Source organism: Equus caballus, chromosome 7 (genome assembly GCF_041296265.1).
Source record: "Equus caballus isolate H_3958 breed thoroughbred chromosome 7, TB-T2T, whole genome shotgun sequence".
Classification (NCBI taxonomy): domain Eukaryota; kingdom Metazoa; phylum Chordata; class Mammalia; order Perissodactyla; family Equidae; genus Equus; species Equus caballus.
In genome coordinates, this window is record NC_091690.1 from 77,385,716 (window position 1) to 77,409,693 (window position 23,978).

Here is a 23,978-nt window from a genome sequence, read left to right on the forward strand (position 1 = left end):
TTCCTATGCTATTAAATTTATCCTCCCATGTTTTATGACCCATATGCACTTGAAAAGAATGTGTATTCTGCTATTTGGGGCATAGAGCATGGACAAGCAGGAAACGACCTTTATCTCTGTGTCTGTCTTCCACCACATTTAACACGACGACCCTCCGAGAACAATGAATACTGCTTTACTTCTTTCTACCTTCCAAATCTTACACAAATTCCCCTTTTGGACAACTCCAATCCACCAACAAAGAAGAAGAAGATTCTGGGAAGTGTAATTCCATCTTAACCAAATTGACACTGTACAAATCACCACTGAGTTATTTTCCCTTCTAACAAAACAAATAAGATAAAAAATTCATTTCTCCATGTTGAAGAATTCAAGCTGTAATTATTTCTTACCAAAAGACAGGATTGTGTGGATATGAAGTCATGAGGAAAGAAGAAAAGATATTCATTTTTAGATTCATATGAGTATACATCCAAGAAACTGAGTGAAAGGAATAGTCCTTTTCAGGAAAAGATATTTTGTAAAAGCTGCTTGCATTTGCTGCTAACTTGTAAGAAATTAAGTTTAATTTTTCCCCCATATATTGGTATTTTCTTTTAATTATGAGTTAAAGTGTTTGAGTTGCTTCTTTATGTTTTATAAAGAGAATTCTTATAAGAGTAATGACTGTGTGTCTGTGACTCTCAATAATCAGAGTAGTTTTTATTCCACTTTTTGCATTTCTATTTTTGAGAGCATAATTTTTACAAATTAACTAAAAGTGAACAATAAATTTGACAAGATAGATGAAATGGAAATTCCTTGAAATATCCAATCACCAAAACTGACAGAAAAAGATAGAAAAAATCTAAATAAGCCCATATCTGTTAGAGAAATAGAATCTGTAATTAAATCCTTTCCATAAAAGTAACTCCAGGCTCAGATGACGTTAATGGTGAATTTATTCAAATATTTAAATAAGAACTAAATCCTTGCAGAGAACATTGAATGATGTAACACTTCCAAACTTGTTTCATGAAGACACACAACTTCAATATCAAAACCTTACGAAGACATTATAAGAAAGAAAATTGATGGGCCAATGTGTCTTAGGAATGCAGATGTAAAAAATCTTAAAGTATTAAGAGTAAAAATTGAACCTATTAATGCATGAAAAACATAATAACTAGTAACCAATTGGAGTTTATCTCAGAAATATAAGGTTGAATTAATACTTAAACATCAATCAATGTTGTTTAGATATTAATAGAATAATCTCATAGAATCAAATAGAATTATCTCATTTAAAACTTGAAACATTACTTTGAGATTGATATTATTATTGCAATCTTATAGAGATTAAAATGATTTAGTACCAATAGAAGTCTATACATGATAACAAACTTAATTGATACGACTATTAAATGGAATACGAGAATACAAGTTCAGGTCTATCATTTGCCAAAGATTATTATTCACTACTACATTGTACTCACTGTTACACAATAACTTTCTGTCTGCAGTTATGCCATAACTAATACTGAACCCTACTGTCAATCCTACATCTATGACCTTAGTAGTTTCATGTATCATCAGAATCTTAAGAGAATCTCTTGGTAATTTCATGTGTCAGGCAGTAGTTGAGGCCAAGCTTAACTCAGGGAGGCTTTCTCAAAGAGAGCAGTATTAACATAAATTTCTGAGCCCTGTCACATCCATTTTATCTTGTTTACCTAATACTAAACCTGTGTTCAGTTATATGACAGAAAAAAAAGAACTTTCTAATTGCCTCTTACCAATTGGAAATTTTGTACATTTCTTCCCTTCAATAAACCCACCCATAAACATAAAGGTATGGCCTTTACTAGACATCTTGGCATGTGTTGTCACATATGCCAAGTATATTTCCAAATAATGTACATATTAGAAGACATATATACATAAACAGAATTTGTCAACCTTTCACACCCTTGCATTATTTATACATATGTAACATATGCATAATATTTATGAGCATGTATATTTGCTTAATATAGTTTTTAATAAGAAATATTGGCACAAAACAAAAGAGATTTTAGGAAGTATATTGCCATTCAAAGATTTTCTACGGTGAAAAATTTCCTAGCAGAGCAGAAGCCTGGGGGCATATCTGCCATCTGTTAGTTTGCTATTCAGTTTATTTAACTATTATTTTACCTAATGCTGTTAATATTGTAACTCAGGATACTTTAAAAGGAAGGCTTGCCTTTGGGCTTTTCCTTTATCGTAACTATCTTCTCTGGAATGAAGATATAACACATGAGATTTATAATAATTGAAGTCTCTCACGCTAGGAAGAAGCTCTGTAGTATAGAGCTTGTTTTGTATAAGGATGTAGATTGGTGGATTCTTTTCTGGAAAAATTGAAAGACCTTGAAAAGAGACCTACAAACACTGATAAACAAGAACATGAACATGAAGCAAAGAGGTCCCTACAAGAGCAGTAAAGTTAAATACCACCAATTGAGACTCACTCATCACCTGGAGTTTCAAATCAGCTTTCTAAAGACTATTAAGTCTGAAGTAATAGACAAAGATGGCAAGACATTTGAGAAATAGTTCCAAAATTAAAGATAAAAAACAAAGCAAGCTATAAAAATAAAATACTGAATTTCAAAAGTTATGAAAACAGTCTATATGAAGCAAACGGATGTATTTATTTCAATATATATCTTCCTTAACTTACCTTTGTTTGTTATGTTGTAGGTACAATGGAATGATATTGGGTGAAGATGAATATATCCAGCAAGTCTATAGCCACATTTTTCTTCTGTAAATACTGTAATTTTGAACCACAATATTTTCCAAATGTTCTATGTTTTTATACTATGTATTTAACTGCGAAATGTTGAAAGGAAACAAATAATAAACAGCACACATTTGGTAGAAAGAGATCATGAAAATCTGTTTCAGTTTTTACCTTAAAATGAATACATGATTAAAAACAGGAAGCTTCTTACACATAGAGTGATTTAATTTTAGTATTTTGATTTTGAAAACATTTACCTGAAACTCATTTTTTAACATCTGCTTTATTCCTTACAGTGTGTCTATCTGCAGTGCTCCAAGAAGCAAAAAAGTGTCCGAGTAGGAGAGAGGTACTCAAAACCAGAATCAACTGGATTTAAAGAATATTGAGATTCCTAAACCGAATTTTTCTCTGATAGTTACATGGCTTTGAACAGGTCATTAGCAATTTTAGACATCAGTTTCCTCACTAAAACATGGATATACAACGTTACCTCATACATCTTAATTAAAATTAAATAATATTCTTGAGTATTTCAAGAACTCTCAAGTCCTTGAATAAAAAGAGTTCTTTTCCATATCCCATACTCTAATCTCTCACCTAAATGTCTCCACACATACAAGTCTCTACACTTATTCTGTACATTAAGTTTCTAAAGAAACCAATGCGTTAGCAAAATGAAACTTAAAAGGCCAGGCTGGGATACCAGACGGCTTTCCTCTTGTCCAGCTTCCATGACTTACCAGGCAGAAGATAATGACCAAGTTCTTGGTATTCTCTAATGTTGTATTCCTCAATAATGTGGAAAATATATGACCTGCCTTATGGAGTTTTTGTGGTGATTAACTGAGTTAGCATCCAGAATGTACAACCATAGTTCTGTTTCATTAGAAATGTCCAATAATGTTAACGGTGGATTGAGACTATGTAAAGATGATAATTTCCCCTCTTCAATATCATGAAGTTGGGTTATTTCTTTTGAAGTACTGTAAGAGATATTATTAAGATTAATAACCTTGAATACTTTTCCTCTTAGTGAAGGATGTTCCAGGATTTCAGAGATTCCAACAGCTCTGCGTTCCAGGTCTCTGAGTTCATTCTGATGGGATTCCCAGGCATTCACAGCTGGCAGCACTGGCTCTCCATGCCCCTGGCTCTGCTCTACCTCTTAGCTCTCAGTGCCAACATCCTTATCCTGATCATCATCAATCAAGAAGCAACCCTGCACCAGCCTATGTACCATTTCCTGGACATTCTGGCCATGGTGGACATGGTTTGGCTACCACTATCATGTCCAAGATTTTGGCTATCTTCTGGTTTAACGTTAAGGTCATCAATCTCTGTGAGTGCTTTGTTCAGATGCAACACATACCTTGTTTTGTGGGCATGGAGTCAGGCATCTTAGTCTTCATGTCTATAGAAAGATATATAGTCATTTGCTGACACCTATGCTATCCTTCAATAATTACTAAACCTTTTGTGATCAAAGCAACTGTGTTCATGGTACTCAGAACCATTTGTCTACCATCCCAGTACCTGTGTTGGCTGCTTAGAGACAGTTCTGATCCCAGAACCAAATTGAGCACTATCTGTGCTCTAATCTTGGAGTCACTAACATATGCTGTGATTATGACAGGACAGTCGAGAATATCTACCAGCTACTTTTGGCCTGGACACTCATGGGAAGTAACCTGGGTTTGATTATTTTGTCATATGCTTTCATACTTCACTCTCTGTTGAAGCTGAACTCAGAAGAAGCTGCATCCAAGGCCCTAAGTACCTGTGCTTTCCACTTCATCCTAACCCTCTTCTCCTATACAGTCATCATTGTCATTTCCATCACCAATAGTAGAGCAACGACTGTTCCTCTCATCCAAGTTCTGCTCGGTATACTACCCAATGTCATTACTCCTGTCCTTAACCCTATGATGTCTGCACTCAAGAGCAATGAGCTCAGGCAGGGCTTAAAAAATGTTCTTATGCTGGACCTCAAGGTCAACTAACATGGAGAAGGTGCTCACTTTTGTAATTTCCCCACATATATACCCATTATATTCTCCAAGATTTCCAGAAAGCTGTAGAATTACAAAACACAGGCACTTTTCAGTTACTATAAGAAATCAGTCACATTTAATGAAACTTCAAGAAAAAGTGATGAAAGTAATATTTGAATTCTTGATGATCAGGAAAGATCTTCATTCAAAAGAACGGTACAATGATGCTGATTGTGTCTAGGAATCCAAGAGAAAGACAAGTGAAACACATTTCATTTTCTTACCTAGTTGCCATTGCCAGAACATCTAGATTCTGTCAAATAGAGGCAGTAGAATAAACATCTGCCAATTTCTTTTCTTTATCTGTTAGAAATTTTAGTAAGATTTTCAACATGGCACACCATAATTTTTATTCCATATTTTTCGTAATGGAAGGTTCATACCCAAAACAGAAAATTTCCTTTAATTGATGAGTTTAATTCATGTACATTGATGTATTTACTGATAGCAGAGAACTTACTCCTGTTGTTTGTCTATTTGCCTTCTAACAAGCCTTATATGTTTCAAATGGACAAAGGACTTGAATAAACATTTCTCTAACAAAAATGTATAATGGCCAAAAAAACCACGAAATGATGGTCAACATAATCAGTCATTAGACAAACTCAAACCAAAACCACAATAAGACACCTCAATGTTCCCTAAAATGGTTACTATATTTTTTATAAAAAGAAATTTGAAATTATTGGTGATTTTGTGAATACACTGGAATCCTTGTACTTTTCTGGTAGGAATGTAAAATCATAAAGGATCTGTGGAAAACAGTACTGATAAATAGACCAAAAGTTAAATGCAATTATCAATTGACTCAGGAATTCAACTCCTAAGTAAATACCCAAAATAATTGCAAACAGATCTTACAATGAAAACCTGCACATGATATTCATAGTGGCATTATTAACCAAAAAATTAAAATAACCCAAATATCCATCAGCTGTTGAGCTGATGTTGAGATGTTGAGATGATGAGCTGATATATTGATACAAGGAATTATTAATAACCCATGAGAAGGGAGAAGTACTGATACATGCTGTTAGACAGATAAACTTTGAAAAAATTATGCTAAATGAAAACAGCCAGACGCAAAAGGCTACATGTTGTATGATTCCATTTATATGGAATGTCCAGAATAAGTAAGTCCACTGAATCTGAAAGCAAATTAATGGTTCTTGGAAGATGGTAGCATAAGAGGACTCTGAACTCACCTCCTTCCAGGGATATAACAAATCTACAACTACCTGTGGAAAAATTGCCTCTGAGAGAGATTTGGAAACTGGATAAAAAGAACCCTTCAACAAGGAACAACACTGACAGGGGTGGAAGAGGAAGAAATATACCTCTGCTGGAGAAAAATGAAAAGTAAAATCTTAAAAGATTACACGTGATGATCAAGTGAGTTTAGTTCATGGATGTAAGGATGGTTCAACACCCACAAATCAATCAACATAATACACCACATTTAAAAAAATAAAGAATAAAAATCACATGATCATCTCAATAGATTCAGAGAAAGTATTCAACAAGATACAACATACATTTATGATAAAAAAAAAACCTCTGAATAAAAGGGCCAATAGACAAAGTACCTCAACATAATAAAGACCAAGTATGACAAACCCATAGCTAACATCATATTCAAAGGTGAAAAACTGAAAGTTATTCCTTTAAGAACAGGAATCAGATAAGAATACAAGGGTGCTCACCTTCACTGCTCTTATTGAACACGGTATTGGAAGTCCTATCCAGAGCAAGCAGTCAAGAAAAAGAAATAAAAAGGATCCAAATTGGAAAAGAAATAAAACTGTCTCTATTAGCAGATGAGATTATTTTATATGTAGAAAACCCTAAAGAATCCACCAAAAAACTAAGAGAAATAATAAACGAATACAGTAAAGCTGCAGGATACAAAACTAACACACAAAAATCATTTGTCTTTATAATAAAACCAAAGTAGCAGAAAGAGAAATTAAGAATACAATCCCATTTCCAATTGCAACAAAAAGAATTAAATACTTAGGAATAAACTTAATGAAAGAAGTGAAAGACCTTCTTGTTGAAAACTATAAAACATTATTGAAAGAAATCGAGGAACACACAAAGAAATGGAAAGATATTCCGTGCTCATGGATTGGAAAAATTAGCATAGCCAAAATGTCCATAATTCCTTAAGAAATCTACAGATTCAATGCAATCTCTATCAAAGTTCTGATGACATTTTTCACAGAAATAGAACAAAAATTCTAAAATTTATGTGGAAACAAAAGACCCCAAACAGCTAAAGCAATTCTGAGAAGAAAAAAATGAAGTTGGAGTTATCACACTCCCTGATTTCAAAATATACTGCAAAGCTATAGTAATCACAACAGCATGGTACGGGCACAATAGTAGACACACATATCATTGGAACAGTACACAGAGCCTAGAAATAAACTCACACATCTATGGACACCTAATTTTGACAAGTGAGCTAAGAATATAATGGAGAAAGGAAAGTCTTTTCAATAGATGGTGTTGGGAAAACTGGAGAGCCACATGCAAAAGAATGAAAGTAGGCCATTATCTTATATGATAAAAAAAATCAACTCAAAATGGATTCAAGACTTGAATGTATGGTATAAAGCCACAAAACTTCTAGAATAGAACACAGGCAGTACACTCTGACATCGGTCTTAGCAGTTTCTTTTTGAATAGCATGTCTCACCAAGAAAGGGAAACTGAAGAAGAAATAAACAAATGGGACTACATCAAACCAAAACTCCTCTGCACAGCAAAGGAAACCATCGACAAAACAAAAAGACAACCTAACAATTGGGAGAAGATATTTGCAAACCATATATCTGATAAGGGGTTAACATCCAAAATATATAAATAATTTGTGCAACTCAACATCAAAAAAACAAACCCAGTTAAAAAATGGTCAAAGGATCTGAAAAGGCATTTTTCCAAAGAAGATATGCAGATGGCCAATAGGCACATGCAAAGATGCTCAACATCACTAACTGTTAGGTAAGTGCAAATTAAAACTTCAGTGAGATATTACTTCATGTCTGTCAAAATGGTATAATTAACAGACAAAAAATAACAAGTGTTGGAGAAGATGTGGAGAAAAGGGAACCCTCATACACTGATGGTGGTAATGTAAACTGGTGCAGCCGCTGTAGAAAACAGTATGGAGATTCCTCAAAAAATTAAGAACTACCATTCAGACTAGCCATTTCACTTATGGGTATTTAGCCAAAGAATAAGAAAACATGAATGTGTAAAGACATTTGCATCCGATGTTCATTGAGCATTATTCACAGCCAAGACCTAGAGACATCCTCAGTGCCCATCAATGGATGAATGCTTACAAAGGTGGTGTGTATATATATGTATACACAATGGAGTACTACTCAGCCATAAAAAATGTGAAATCTTGCCATTTGTGACAACATGAACCGACCTTGAGGGTATTATGCTAAGCAAAATAAGTCAGACAGAGGAAGCCAAATACCATATGATTTCACTCATAAATGGAATGTAAAAGCAACAACAATAACAAAAAACAAACACATAGATACAGAGTTTAGACTGGTGGTTACCACAGGGGAAAGGGGGAAGGAGGAGGCGAAAAGGGGTAATAAGGCACATCTGTAAGGTAATTGATGGCAATTAGTCTCTGGGTGGTGAACACGCTGCAGTCTACACAGAAATTGAAATATAATGATGTACACCTAACATTTATATAATGTTGTAAACCAATGCTGCCCCAATTAAAAAACAAATTAGTTATTGTCAGGTGCTGGAGAGACAGAGCAAATTGTGGTGACTAATTAATGGCTATGGAATTTCCTTTTGAGTTAATGAAAATTTTCTGGAATTATATAGTGTTGATGGTTGCACAGCACTGTGAATATACTAAAGCCACTCAATTTACATTTCGAAGAATAAAATCATTAATTTTATGTAATATGAATTTCATCTTAAAAAAAATGATAAGGTGAAAAACACTGTACTATAAGCATTCTCTAAATATATACTTGTCTCATTTCCTATCGAACATATACGTCTAAGAATATATGTCTAGGAAAATAAATGTAATGTGTAAAGATGTGTGAATACTTATGATGCACTTTTATTTAATCGTAATATCACCAATTAATTCTGTTTTCAGTGTGCTTAATATATAATCAATGGAAAATTCCAGAAATTATGTTTTAATATTGTACTATACAAATATTTCCTCAAAAACATATATAGCAAATGTATACTAAGAAATTAATTGCAGCCTCCTCCCGTGGCTGAGGAGTTGGAGTTCTGTGCACTCCGCTTTGGCAGCCCAGGGTTCTCCACCCATCAGCATGCTGTGGAGGCATCCCACAGAGTAGAGGAAGATTGGTACAGATGTTAACTCAGAGCTAATCTTCCTCGTAAAAATAAAATAAGTAAATTACAAAAACAAAAAAAGAGAAAGGAATTAGGGGGCTGGCCCTGTGGCTGAGTGGTTAAATTTCTTCACCCTCTGCTTGGGCGGCCTGTGTTCGCAGGTTCGGACTCGGGTCGCAGAACTGCTCCACTTGTCCACCTTGCTGTGGAGGCATCCCACATACAAAATAGAGGAACAGATGCTAGCTCAGGGCTAATCTTCCTCAAGGAAAAGGAAAGAATCAGAGATTATTTCTTTTAATTCAAGGGTTCAAATTCTCTCCTTCAAAGTTGATTTTTCTTTTTCCAATTAATAAAAATACGTAGGCATTACTTTTATTACCTAGTTAAAGGAATGTAAAACTAGAATCATTTATTATTCCTATTATGACTATCATCATTACTAAATCATAATTTGGACACCTAAGTATTCTTAACTTAATATGCACACATAGTAAGCCTGAACTTTTGATGAAACTCTATAATTCCATAACATTCATCATCATCCTTGCTTGAAATAAAAAATAATCCAGTAAAAGAACACATGAATGTGTGTGAGAGTGATTGAAAGATTCTGAAACATTGTAAGCGCCTCCAACTTGTGTCCTAAAGGGTGTTACACACAAAGAAACAAAACCCTGTAAAAGTGTTATAAATTGCTGTTATTCATTAAAATTGCATTGTGTTCATTTTCATTGCTGAATCATCTTATAGGTAGTAGGAATAGAAAGCTTCCAATAATTTCCTTCTCTGATAGGGATTAGCTGAATTCCCGTAGCAGCACCTGTGTCTACTGTTGTATAATATTCCCTTGAGATATATAACACATATTTTTTTAAGGAATTAGTTCAATAGTACAGATATCAAGGGATTCAGAGGGACAGAGCAGTGAGTGTATACATATAGTAAAAGCATGATATTGTTGCTCAATACCCTGAACACCTGGACCAGATTGCATTCAACTCGTTTTGCTATTCAGAAACTAAGGTATTAAGGACATACCAAAGTGAAACTAATGATAGGATTGTTGTTGTTGCTAGTACTAAGATGAATTGGAGGGAGGCTTTTAAGTATATATGAACTGACCACTATACTATCGGAAACTGGTTTGATTCCATCTAACCTTTTGCCGGCAAAAATGCTGTAAAATGTTGGGTTTTCTTGAAAGTGTTTATTTCCAAAATTCTCAGATTGCAATTCAGGATAACTATCCATCATGATTATGAATATCTTTGTTATTTTCCTAACCAAATAGGAATCAATGGTTCTGTTGTGGTGGAAGTCAGGTATGAATCACCCACATGACAAGAATAATGAAGGAAGAGCTAGAGAACAGTTCTCTATCATAGTCAGCACACTCTTACTTCTTCCTGCCCTCCTCTTGTTCCTAAGAATGAGAGTCTAATTTATTGCTTCAGATATAGAAAGGCTTATTTGTGACTGTGTTTCGTCCACTTTAGGTAGCAAAACCTACTTGGAGGAACCCACTGTTATATTGAGGGGAGAACGTGGGTTTTAAAATTGACGAATGTCTAATGAGGAAACAAATTTATTTTCTATGCAGTTTAGAAATGAGAAGAGACAACAGAGGATTAAAAAACTTCTATTTTATAAGTAGCCACAGTCATATGTTAATGTTACTACTTTAATATACCTGTCAACCCACAGCATAATATGAATCCATTTTCCTTGCAGAAAAATTAAGCTGTAACATTTTGTAGTCATTTTAAGTTTGATTTGGAAAAACGCTAGTATAATTTGTGATTAATACTATATTACCTGGTATAAGCTGGGATCATTCACTGAGAGTTTTGCAAAGATATTGAAAATGGGACCTAAACTTCTCATATAACAGTAAAACCAGTGCTAGTGATCAACACTAGAAGTATAAAAAGAATCATGAAGAACAGAAACATGATATTGATTTCGTATTTAGGAAATGTGTTCTTAAGACTACGACACAAGGAATCTCAGAGATATAATTACTAGTCACAATTTATGGGTATCTATGCTTTCCCTAATTTTTCTACCTGCTTCTGCTGCATGCACACAAAGAATTCAGAGTTGACTGTTCAAATGTATTGAGAGAGAGAAATGAGTAATCCTATTTGTTCAACCACTCCGACAATTTGTACACACTACTCAGATATTTATCAATAATACATTTCAAAGCCTATCATATTTCCACAGTAATCAACTACATATGCATGTGAATACATATGTATATATACACATATATGAATTTTTACAATTTTGGTTTTTAATGAAAATTTCTAAAAAAGTGTGCAAAACAAAGTTGCTTGCAGACATTGAATACAAATTTATAAGTCTGAAGGAAAGAAACTTGATGGCAATTTTAGAACGTAAGGAAACAGGTTCTTATAAACCAATATTATTTTTATTTATACTGCAAATTACAGGGCTTTTGTTAGCCTTGCAATCGTGAGGTTAAATCCCTTCCAGTGCCTCAAAACAGGAAATTGAAGATCAGCTAAGTTGTGACTGATTGAAATGAATTTGTCATTTTTAAATTTTCTGCCATACACAAACTGAAAATGATACTTTCAGTATTTTCTATTTCCTTGCAGAAACTGTATCAGATCTGCACATGAAACAATTTGATACATTCAGCTTAAATTGTTCTGTGTCAAGCATGTTGTCTACCATTTCTCAAAGGTTATGACCCAACATTTATTGTTTGGGTCTCTATTTTGTCTGATAGTAATATTTCCTCTCAAATTCTGGAGTATGTGTTTGGTATGTTAATATGATTTCCATTTCCAAAAACATCATGTGTAGACTTTATTTACTGTTTTCTTGGCACTTCCCCTTCAATGTTCATATATATGTGTATATATCTTATTGCATAAATTTTTATATAACTGTAAATTATGACCAATTTGTAGTATAATTTAACTAATTAATCTTTGTTTCCCAATCCACAATCTTTGGTTTTTTCTGCCATCTTATTTTTTTCCTTGCTCTAAGAATTTGTGATGACACAAGAGAGGTCTTTGAAGAGCACTCTTATTAAACACTTCATATGTTACTTTGAAATTTATAAAGTTGCTTTTTATAGTATCTAAGCTGTCACCTTTTGTTGCAGACACATAAATATTAAACAGGGATGTAGGTCTAAAAATGGAATAAGGAACAGCTTGATATCTCTGATTATTCCACTCTTCTAAACAATCTTAACCATTCTCTTATTATGCCTGTAAATTTACTCTGGGAAGAAATTTTAGCTAATATTATGAATGCAAATATATCAGGTGTGATGAACACCAAGGAGGAGGCATCATAATAAATGAGAGGGTTGAACCCAATATTCACATTGAAGTGAAAGACCCACAGTGTCCTTCTACTACTCAAAGCCAAGACCACTGGCAGCCAGTCACATATTGCTCCTGATGGAGAATGCTGAATTCTTTTTGGAGAAATTGAAAGTCCATGAGAAAAGATCTATAAATACTAATAAGTAAGGATGCCAACAATGAAATAAAGAGGTTCCTACTAGAGCACTAAAGGTAAATCCTACCAATTAATATGACTCATTCATCATATCAGTTCAAATCAGCTTTCTAAAGACTTCTTTATTAAGTCTGAATTAAGAGCCAAAGATCGCAAAACATTTGAGAAATAGTTCCAAAATTAAAGAGAAAGAACAAAGTGAGTTATAAATATAAACTATAAGATTCAGAGGTTATTAAAATAATATATGTGAAGCAGAATAGAGGTATTTATACAAATACATATCTTCTTTAGTTTACCTTTCTTCATTATGTTTTAAGTACTATGGAATGCCTTTGGATTAAGATGAATATATCCACCAAGTCTATATGTACATTGCACTTCTGTAGAAACCATAATTTTAAACCACAATATTTTCCAAAAATTCAGTGCTTTTATACTACGTACTTAATATTTGAAATATTGAAAGGAAACAAACAGTAAATAGCACACATTTGGTAGAAACAAACCATGAATATCTATTTCAGTTTTTACCTTAAAATGAATACATGATTAAGTCAAGGAAGTTTCTTAGATAGAGCAATTTGATTTTACTAATTTAATTTTTAAAACATTTACCTGAAACTCATTTTTTCAAACATCTGCTTTAGGCTTTATAGTGTGGCTCTCTGGAGTGCTCCAAAAAGGAAAAAGTGTGTCCAAGTAGGGGAAATGTACTCAAAACCACAGTCAACTGGATTAAAACAATACTGAGATTCCTAAACCACATTTTCATCTTGTAGTTACTTGGCTTTCAACAGATCATTAGCAATACTAGACAGCAGTTTCCTCACTAAAACATTGGTGTGCAAATTTACCTCATAACCTTAATTAAAATTAAATGATATTCATGGGTATTTCACAAATTTGCAAGTCCCTGAATAAAAAGATTTCTTTTCCATATCCTATACTCTAATCTCTTACCTAAATGTCTCCATGCAAACAAATCTCTACACTTATTCTGTACAATAAGTTTTTAAAGAAAACAGTGATTTAGCAAAATGAAACCTAAGAGGCCAGGCTGGGATATCAGATAGCTTTCTTCCTGTCCAGTTTCTATGCCTTAAGAGACAGAAGATAATAACCAAGGTCCTGATATTCTCTAATGTTCTATTTCTCAATAAGATGGAAAATAGTGACCTGCCTTGCGGAGTTTTTGTGATGATTAACTGAATTAACATCCAGAATGTGTGACTCCTGTTCCTGTTTCATTGGAAATGTCCAATAATGTTAGCAGTGAGATGAGAATATTTAAAGATGATAATTTCCCCTCTTCAATATCACGAACTTGGGTTACTTCTTTTGAAGTACTGTTAGAGAGATTATTAATAAGTTTGAATACCTTTCCTTTCAGTGAAGGATGTTCCAGGATCTCAGAGATTCCAACAGCTCTAAGTTCCAGGTCTCTGAGTTCATTCTGATGGGATTCCCAGGCATTCACAGCTGGCAGCACTGGCTCTCCCTGCCCCTGGCTCTGCTCTACCTCTTAGCTCTCAGTGCCAACATCCTTATCCTGATCATCATCAATCAAGAAGCAACCCTGCACCAGCCTATGTACTATTTCCTTGGCATCCTGGCTGTGGTGGACATGGGCCTGGCTACCACTATCATGCCCAAGATTCTGGCCATCTTATGGTTTAATGCTAAAGCCATCAGTCTCCCTGAGTGCTTTGCTCAGATGTATGTCATACATTGTTTTGTGGGCATGGAGTCAGGGATCTTTCTTTGCATGGCTATAGATAGATATATAGCCATTTGTCAACCACTACGTTATCCTTCAATAATTACTGAATCTTTTCTGCTCAAAGCAACTATGTTCATGGCACTCAGGAACAGTCTGTCTACCATCCCAGTGCCTATCTTTGCTGCTCAGAGACATTACTGCTCCCAGAACCAAATTGATCACTGTCTGTGCACTACTCTTGGTGTCACTAGCCTAGCCTGTGATGACAGTAAAATCAACAGCATCTACCAGCTGTTTCTGGCCTGGACACTCATGGGAAGTGACCTGGGTTTGATTATTTTGTCATATGCTTTGATACTTCGCTCTGTGCTGAAGCTGAACTCAGCAGAAGCTGCATCCAAGGCTCTAAATACCTGCACTTCCCACCTCATCCTAATCTTTTTCTTCTACACAGTCCTTATTGTCATTTCCATCACCCACAGTACAGAAATGACAGTTCCCTTCATTCCAGTTCTACTCAATGTTCTGCACAATGTCATTCCTCCTGCCCTCAACCCCATGGTGTATGCACTCAAGAACAAGGAGCTCAGGCAGGGCTTATATAAAGTTCTCAAGCTGGACATCAAGGGCAAGTAATATGTAGAAGGTACTTACTTTTGGAATATCTCCACATATATATGCATTATATTTTGCAAGTTTTGCAAATGGCAGAAGAATCAAGAAACATTGTCACTGCAGCAAGTTTTCAGTTAGTATAAGGAATCACTGGCTATTAAAAAATTCAGAAAAAGTGGTGAAACTTATATTTGAAATCTCAGTTGTCAAGAAAATCTTCATCCCAAAGAATAACACAGTGTTGTCGATTGTCTCAAGGAACCCAAGTGAAATATACATTTCATTTTCTTACCTAGATTCCCTGGCTAGAATGTCCAGACAATGCTGAATAGAGATGGTTAGAGAAGATATCTGCCAATCTCTTCTTTATAACTAGAAAGATTAATCCATATACTTTTGATGTAATTACTGATCAGATAGGAATTATTTCTGCCATTTCTCTATTGGCCTTCCAATGTGTCTTATATCTTTTTTAAATGGGCCAAGAATTTGAACAGACATTTCTCTAAAGAACACAGGCAATGACCAAAAAGCACATGAAAAGATGTTCAAAATCACTAAATTCAAATCAAAACCACAATAAGATACCATTATATAACCTAAAAATGCTACGATATTTAAAAAAGAAAATTGGCAGATGTTGGCAATTTTCTGGAAACACATTAGAGTCCTCATACATGGCTTAAGGGTATTAAAATCACACCGGAGCTGTTTAAACCAGTTTGGTAATTAGTCAAAAAGTTAAAATAAACTAGCATATGACTTAGCAATTCAACTCCTAAGAATATGATCAAAATAATTGAATTCAGGTGTAACAACAAAACTTGTACACAAATGTTCAGAGACCCATTGTTAGCTAAAAAATGGAAGAGATCCAAATGTCCATCAGTTGTTGCATGGATAAACAAATTGAGACATATATGTACAAGAGATTATTATTCACCCTTAAAAAGGATGAAGTACTGATATACGCTCCTACAGAAGCGAACTTTGAAAACATCATGCTAAGTGAAAAAAGTAACCAAAGATTAAGTGTCGCGTGATTCCAATTTTATGGAATCTTCAGAATAGGTAATCCATTGAATCAGAAGGAAAATTAGTTGTTGGCAAGGGCTGGCGGGACAGTTCCAAAAGCAGTGACTGCTTAATGGTTATGGAGTTTCCCTATGAGCCAATGGATACGTACTGGAATTATGTAGCACAGCATGGTTGCACAGCATTGTGCATGCGCTAAAGTGACTTGATTGTACATTGTTAAATGATTATCTGATGGCATGTGAATTTTGATCAAAACATGATAAAGTAGAAAAAAGACTGTGCTAAAACTGTTCTCTGTATGAATATTTGTTGCATCATTTCTTGCAATATGAAAGAACATGTATATCTAAGATTAGGAAAAGGATCAAAGAAATTATATAAACACATCCGATGTACTTTTAACTAATGATAATATCGCTGAATAATCCTCCTTTAAAGTGCTCATCCTATAATGTCATTAAAATGGGACAATTTATGTTTTAATAGGATATTATCCAAACATTTTTCTAAAACATGTATAACAAAAGTATATTGAAAATATTAATTGTCAATCTTATCACCGTCTTCATTATTATCTCATCATTTGGGCATCTAAATATTCCTAATTTAAGATATATCCATGATAAGCCTAAACTTTGTATGAATTTCTACAGTGCCAGAATATTAATCCTCAACTTTACTTGACAGAAAAATTAAGATGATAAAAGAACATATGAATGTGTGTGACAGTGATTGTAACATTCTGAAACATTGTAATGGCTTCCAACTTGTCTCCTAGAAGACTTTACACATAAAGAAATAAATCCTTTTAAAAATGTTAAAATTCCTAGTATTCATTAAAATTAGATTGTGGTCATTCTCATTCCCCATATATCTTGTACACATACAAGCACACAGATACATGCATGACTATGAAATTATTTTGTTTGGGGGCATGATCTTATAAGTGATAGGAATGGAAATATTTTCCTTCTCTGATAGGGGTTAGCTGAATTCCCACAGCAACACCAGCATCTGATGTTGTACAATATACCCTAGGGATATATAATGCACATGTTTCCTTTAAAAATTAGTTCAACAGTACACATATCAAGGGGGTCAGAGGAAGAGGACAGTGAATGTACATATATTATAGAATCATAATTTTTTTTGCCTAAGACCCTGAACACCTGGACCAGACTGCATTTAGCTCATTGTTTTGTTATCCAGAACCTAAGGTATTAAGGATATACTAAAGTGAAACTAATAATAGAGTTGTTGTTGCTGCTAGTACTAAGATAAATTGAAGAGAGGACTTCTGAGTCTATATGAATTTATCGTTATACTATCAGAAATGCTGGTTTGATTCCATGTACCCATTTGAAGGCAAAAATGCAGTAAAAGATTGATTTTCTTGGGGCCTGCCCTGTGGCATACTGGCTAAGTTTGTGCATTCCACTTCAGCAGCCCAGCGTTTGTGGGTTCAAATCCCAAGCTCAGACCTACATCCTGAGATGTTAGCTCAGGGACAATCTTCCTCAGCAAAAAGAACATTGTGTTTTTCTTTAAAACTTTTATTTCCCCAATTCTCAGATTGCAATTCAGGATAAGTGTCCATCATAATTATGAATACCTATGTTATTTCTCTAACCAAATAGGAATAATTGGTTCTTTTGTGGTGGAAGTCAGGTATGAATCATCCCTATGACAAGAAGTAATGGGGGGAGACCTAGAGATTAGTTCTTGGTCACAGTTAGCACACTCTTGCTTCTTACCTGTCCTCCACTTGTTCTCAGAAGGAGAGTCTAACTTCCTTGCTTCAGTTCTACAGAGATTTATTTTTGACAGTTTTTCATCCATTTTAGATAGCAAACCTACTTGGAGGGACCCACTGTCATATTGAGAGAAGAACATAGGTTGTAAAACTGAGGACTGTTTAGTGAGGAAACAGGTTTATTTTCTATGCAGTTTGGAAACGAGAATACACAACAGGCAATATAACAATTGCGTTTTATAAGTTACCACATTTGTATTGTAATGGTACTACTACAATATACCTGCCCACCCACAGCATAATATGAATCCATTTTACTTGCAGAAAAATTAAACTAGAATGTATCAAAATCATTTTTAATTTTTTTTGTAATTTTTTGGTAAAATTTTGTAAACATTTTTGTAAAATTTAAATTTTTTTTGTAATGCAATTTGTGATTAATAACTGTATTACTTGGTATAAGCTGGGATCATTCACTGAGAGTTTTTCAAATATATTGGAGATGGGAGCTAAACTTCTCAGGTAAAAATAAAATCAATGTTATTAATCAACACTAGAAGTACATAAAGGAATCATGAGGAACATAAATATGATATTTATCTCATATTTGAAATTTGCATAATAAAAAAGGAATAATATGAGTTTACAAGAATCTATTTTCTTATATTTCAATATATTTTATTTTATATTCAATAAAATGTGTATTCAATATGCAATATATTTTATTTCATATATGCAAGTATATGAAATCACTGTAAAATAAGACCAATTAATAGTGTAGTTCCTTTAATTAATCTTTATTATGCTTTCCAAAATATTTGTTCTGTCTTCCACCTTTTCTTTCTCCTTTTTTGAGATTTTCTTTGTTTTCTCTAACTTATGATGTGTAAATTTTGTTTTTCTGAATTTAAGTTTTCTGTTAATTTATGAGGTAAACATTATAGTTCTGTTTCTTCTAGTGGTTCTTCTTATGCTGTCCAAAGAATAATATTTAGACTATGGTGTAACAATTCTTAAACTCTATTATGAACTTTGATTCATTTACTCCTCATCTATTCATTCACCCAAAAACGTTTATAATGTCTAATATGTGCATGATGTCTTGCTAGACACTGCAAATATAAATACAATATGTTCAAATATTAAGGGTTTGGTTAAATTGTGGTTGAATCAAAGATATAAATTTTTATAATACCATGATGTTAAAATTAAAAAATATATATTGATCAATGGACAAATATATTTCTTACCTAGGAAGACTACCACTTTTCCAATTACGTCATATTAAGACGATTTAAAGGGTGGGTCTAAATGCTCTCTGAGAGAAAGCAGAGTCTTCAAGAAGAAGGTGGTGATTGAAGCTAAGTTTGGTCATAGGTGGGCACAAAATAGAAGAGGGGATTGCAAAATCACAAAGCTAAAATTAGTAGTGTGATATGAGTAGGAATTAGCAAACAGTAACGGAATGGAACACTGATCTGGCAGAATCCTAATCTTGCTTCAGGTATATAAGAGCATTTGTTTTTTACTCTTTGAAAAATTTCCTAAACTTTGCCAAAATTTTGCTTAGTTTCTATTTCTGTCTACTCTTGTATGACTCTAAGAGTTTATGATGATACAAGAGATGTTTTCGAAAAACACTTTTATAAATAGCTTGCCTTATGTTGCTTTGTTACTTTCAACAGGGCACTTTTTGTAGTATCTATTTTATCATTCTCTTGTCTGAATACATAAAGATAAAATAGGGATATAGGCAGAAAAACTGAATAAGGAACCACTTGATATCTTTGATTTATCCAGTACCCTAAACAATGTTAACTACACTGTTATGATGACTAAAAATTTATTCTGGAAAGAAACTTTAGCAAATACTATGAAGACGTATATGTGATAAAGGCCAAGGATGAAGCATCATAAAATATGAGAGAGTTGAATCCAATATTCACATTTAAGTGTGAGATCCCTATTTTCCTTCTGCTACTCAATACCAAGAACACTGGCCACCCATCATATTTTCCTCCAGGGTGAAGATTGTTGGATTCTTTTCTGGAAAAACTAGACCCTGAGAAAAGACCTACAAAACACTGAGGGTTATAAGGATAAGGATTTCTTATATTGAAGGAAAGAGGTCCCTACCAGAACAGTAAAGGTAAATCCTGCCAATTGATGACACTCACTCACCACCAGACTTTCAAATCGACTTTCAAATCGACTTTCTAAATACTCTTTATTAAGTATGAATTAATGATCAGAGATTGCAAGACATTTGAGAAATAGTTCCAAAATTAAAGTTGGAAAACAAAGCAAGTTACCAATGTAAATGATTGAACTTCAGAATTTATAAAAATAATATATATTAAGTAGAATTTATATATTCATATAAATATATAACTTCTTTACTTTTCTTCGTTATATTGTAAGTATAATGGAAAGTCATTACTTGGTTAGGATGAATACATCCACCAAGTCTACATAGGTACTGCCTCATAATTTTGAACCACTAAATTATTAACTTTGTGTTGTTATATTACATCCTTAATATTTTAAATATTGAAAGCACACATTTGGTAAAACATCATGAAAATCTGCTTTCAGTTTTTATATTGAAATATTAATAAATGATTAAATCAAGAATGCCTTAATGTTACATTATTTGATTTTAGCAGGACTTGTGTCAAAACATTTATATCAAACTCATTGTTTTTATTTTTTTCATGTCTGCTTTAGTCATTGTATTGTAGCTATCTGGACTATTCCAAGAAGCAAAACTATATCTAAGCGTGGGAAAGTTACTCAAAACCAGAATCAACTGGACTCAAAGAACACTGAGATTTCCCAATCATATTTCTCTCTTTTATTCTAGCTGAGCTTTAGACATATCATTAACATTTTTCAACATCAGTTTCCTCACTAAAAAAAAAAGGGTGTACAAACTTAGTTCACATATTTTAGTGAAAATTAAGTACTATTCATAAGCATTTCACAAATTCTCAAGTACTTGAATCAAAAAAAAGTTATTTTCTTATATTCTATTATCTACACTCTTACCTAAATGTTTCCATGCATGAAAATCTCTAATCTTTAGTGTCTAAAGAAGTCAACCATTAGCAAGGTGGTTAGGGGCACAAAAGCAGTAAAGAGGCACATATGTACGGGGACAGATAAAAATTAGTCTATTAGTGGTGAACACAATGAAATCTATACGGAAACTGAAATATAACACTGTACATCTGAAATTTACACAAGGTTATAAGCTAATATGACCTAAATTTAAAGAAAAACCAAAAACGAAATTTAAGAGGCCAGCCTGTGAAATCAGAGTGTTTTCCTCTTGTCAAGCTCCATGACTTACAAGATGGAAGATAATGACCAAGGTCCTGATTTTCTCTAATGCCCCTCTCCTTATTTATGTGAAGGTGGAGATAATGTGACCTGCCTCATGGTATTTGTAATGATTAACTAAGTTAAAACATAACTAAGTAGGTGCTATCACAGTTCCTGTTTCATTAGAAATATAGAATAATGTTAGTGATGGAATGAGAAAAATAAAGGTGATGAATCCTCCCACTTCAATATCATGAACTCAGGTTGCTCCTATTCAACTATTTTCAGAAAGATTATTAAAAATTGTAACCTTGAAGACTAGTCCTCTTAGTGAAGGATGTTGCAGGATCTCAGAGATTCCAACAGCTCTAAGTTCCAGGTCTCTGAGTTCATTCTGAGGGGATTGCCAGGCATTCACAGCTGGCAGCACTGGCTCTCCCTGCCCCTGGCTCTGCTCTACTTCTTAGCTCTCAGTGCCAACATCCATATCCTGATTGTCATCAGTCAAGAAGCAACCCTGCACCTGCCTATGTACAATTTCCTGGGCATCCTGGCTGTGGTGGACATGGGCCCGGCTACCACCATCATGCCCAAGATTCTGGCCATCTTATGGTTTAACACTAAAGCCATCAGTCTCCCTGAGTGCTTTTCTCAGTTGTATGAAACACATATTTTGTGGTCATGGAGTTAGGTATCTTTCTCTTCATGGCTATAGATAGATATTTAGCCATTTGCCAAGGCTTCTGCTATCCTTCAACAATTACTGAATCTTTTATGGTCAAAGTGACTGTGTACATGGTACTCAGGAACAGTCTGTCTACCATCCCAGGGCCTGTGTTGACTGCTCAGAGACATTACTGCTCCCAGAACCAAACTGAGTACTGTCTGTGCTCTAATCTTGGAGTCACTAGCCTATCTTGTGATGACAGGAAAATCAACAGCATCTGCCAGCTATTTTTGGCCTGGATACTCCATGGGAAGTGACCTGGGTTTGATTATTTTGTCGTATGCTTTGATACTCTGTGCGAAAGCTGAACTCAGCAGAAGCTCCATCCAAACCCTTAAGTTCTTGCACTTCCCACTTCATCTTAATCCTTTTCTTCTACACAGTCCTCGTTGTCATTTCTATCACCCATAGTGTAGAAATGATAGTTCTCCTCATCCCTGTTCTACTCAGTGTACTACCCAATGTCATTCCTCCTGCCTGCACCCCAATGGTATATGTACTCAAGATCAAGGAGCTCAGGCAGGACTTCTGTAGAATTCTTAAGCTGGACATCACAAGCAACTAATGGAGAGAGGATATTCACTTTTCTAATTTCTCCAGATATCTACCCAATATAATATCCAATGTGTCCTTAATTGCAGAAAAACTAAGGAAAAGGGGCACTTCATAGATTGTTGGTTATTATAAGGAATCAATGGCAATAATTGAAACAAAGAAAAAGTGAAACACATTTCAAATGTTTGGGCTGCAAGCAACAATCGTAATCAAAAAGAGTAATGTTATGATTCTTATTGTCTCAAGGAATCCAAGAGAAATGCAAGAATATACCTGTATTTTCTCAGACCTCTCTTTTTTCATGTCTTCTTTGTACGCATGTTCTGCACTCTTTTTTCTTGCTTCAGAATGTCTTTCTCTATTTCTCAGTTCACAAATAAGATAGTACTTGTTGCCAAAATTTATCATATTCATTAGTCCAAGACATTTCAGATTGACTTGGAATATTTTTTTCTTATTACAAGTGTCCAGTGTAGCATTCTCATTGTCCATGTCTGGTTTGGCAATTCTTTTATGGAATACTTAATCATTGTCCAAGAGCCATATCTTTCAAATGTCACTCAATAAGTGAACTGAATAATGTCCTTAGGATACCAGAAAGCAAAAACTAAAAATCATGAGACTAGTACACTTTTATTGGACTAGTAAATATTGCAATCAGAATATCTAGAAAAGAAGTTTATGAATGTCAGCATAAATTGATGTCTCTATAAGATGATAAAACTTTTAAAATTGTATATGATTAGAGAACTTTTGTATCTTCATATTTTTAATTCAAGGCTTCTAGAATCATTAAGATTCTTTGGGGCTAGTGTACTACTAAGTTGACTTCCACAGGTTCCATGTTGATAAATTGGGAAGGAATGAAAGGGCAGTTTTCAGACAGAGGAGGCATGCTACTGGGGACAATGGGCCCTAAGGAAGCAAAACAAACAAAACATTCAATATAATTTATATTGGGGTGGGGACACACTCTTATAATTCCCAGTATATAAAATAGATAGCGAACACTGTGAATGAAAAAGTTATTGTCATGGACTAATTGCCCCAAAGAACTCAAAGGTGGATTTGGAAGCATTTAACTGTTTAAGGGATGAAATCTCCAACCACCCTGAACCAGAGCAAGCCCCACCAGGAGAGCAAGGCCTATGACATTTGACTCATTTTAAATGCTAAAGATCTCCTCTCTTGGAGGAGCTTAGGCTTTATTACCCTAACTGGAAGTTTATGTGGAAGCACGTTTTCTGACTGAGCATGTGCAAGCAAATACCCACCTATCCCTTTTCATTCCCCACCTGAAATAAAAGGCCCTTGCTTTCCTTTGTTCAGGAACACCACGACTTTGGAAATGATTCCACGTGGGCTCTTATTTGCTGCAAAAGAACCCTACTTTGTGGGACAACTACTTCTGGTGGAGAGTCTTATTTAAATCACTAGGAAGTGAATTCACTTTGGTTTCCATAACATTAGGAGGACTGTTTTTCATATTGCCAATGTTAATGTTACATTATTCTTAAATAATTCTCAATGATTATAAACAAAAGACT

The 23,978-nt window shown here is 34.2% G+C and overlaps 1 protein-coding gene and 2 pseudogenes across 1 annotated transcript; all 3 read left to right on the forward strand.

Moving 5' to 3' along the window:
- Window positions 3,825–4,758, forward strand: OR56B51P (olfactory receptor family 56 subfamily B member 51, pseudogene; annotated as a pseudogene).
- OR56B2 (olfactory receptor family 56 subfamily B member 2) lies at window positions 10,854–15,055 on the forward strand. Its single transcript, XM_001504522.2, has 2 exons — window positions 10,854–10,861; window positions 14,095–15,055. The coding sequence occupies exons 1-2, from the start codon at window positions 10,854–10,856 to the stop codon at window positions 15,053–15,055; spliced, it is 969 nt and encodes a 322-aa protein (XP_001504572.2).
- On the forward strand, window positions 21,499–22,441 carry OR56B47P (olfactory receptor family 56 subfamily B member 47, pseudogene; annotated as a pseudogene).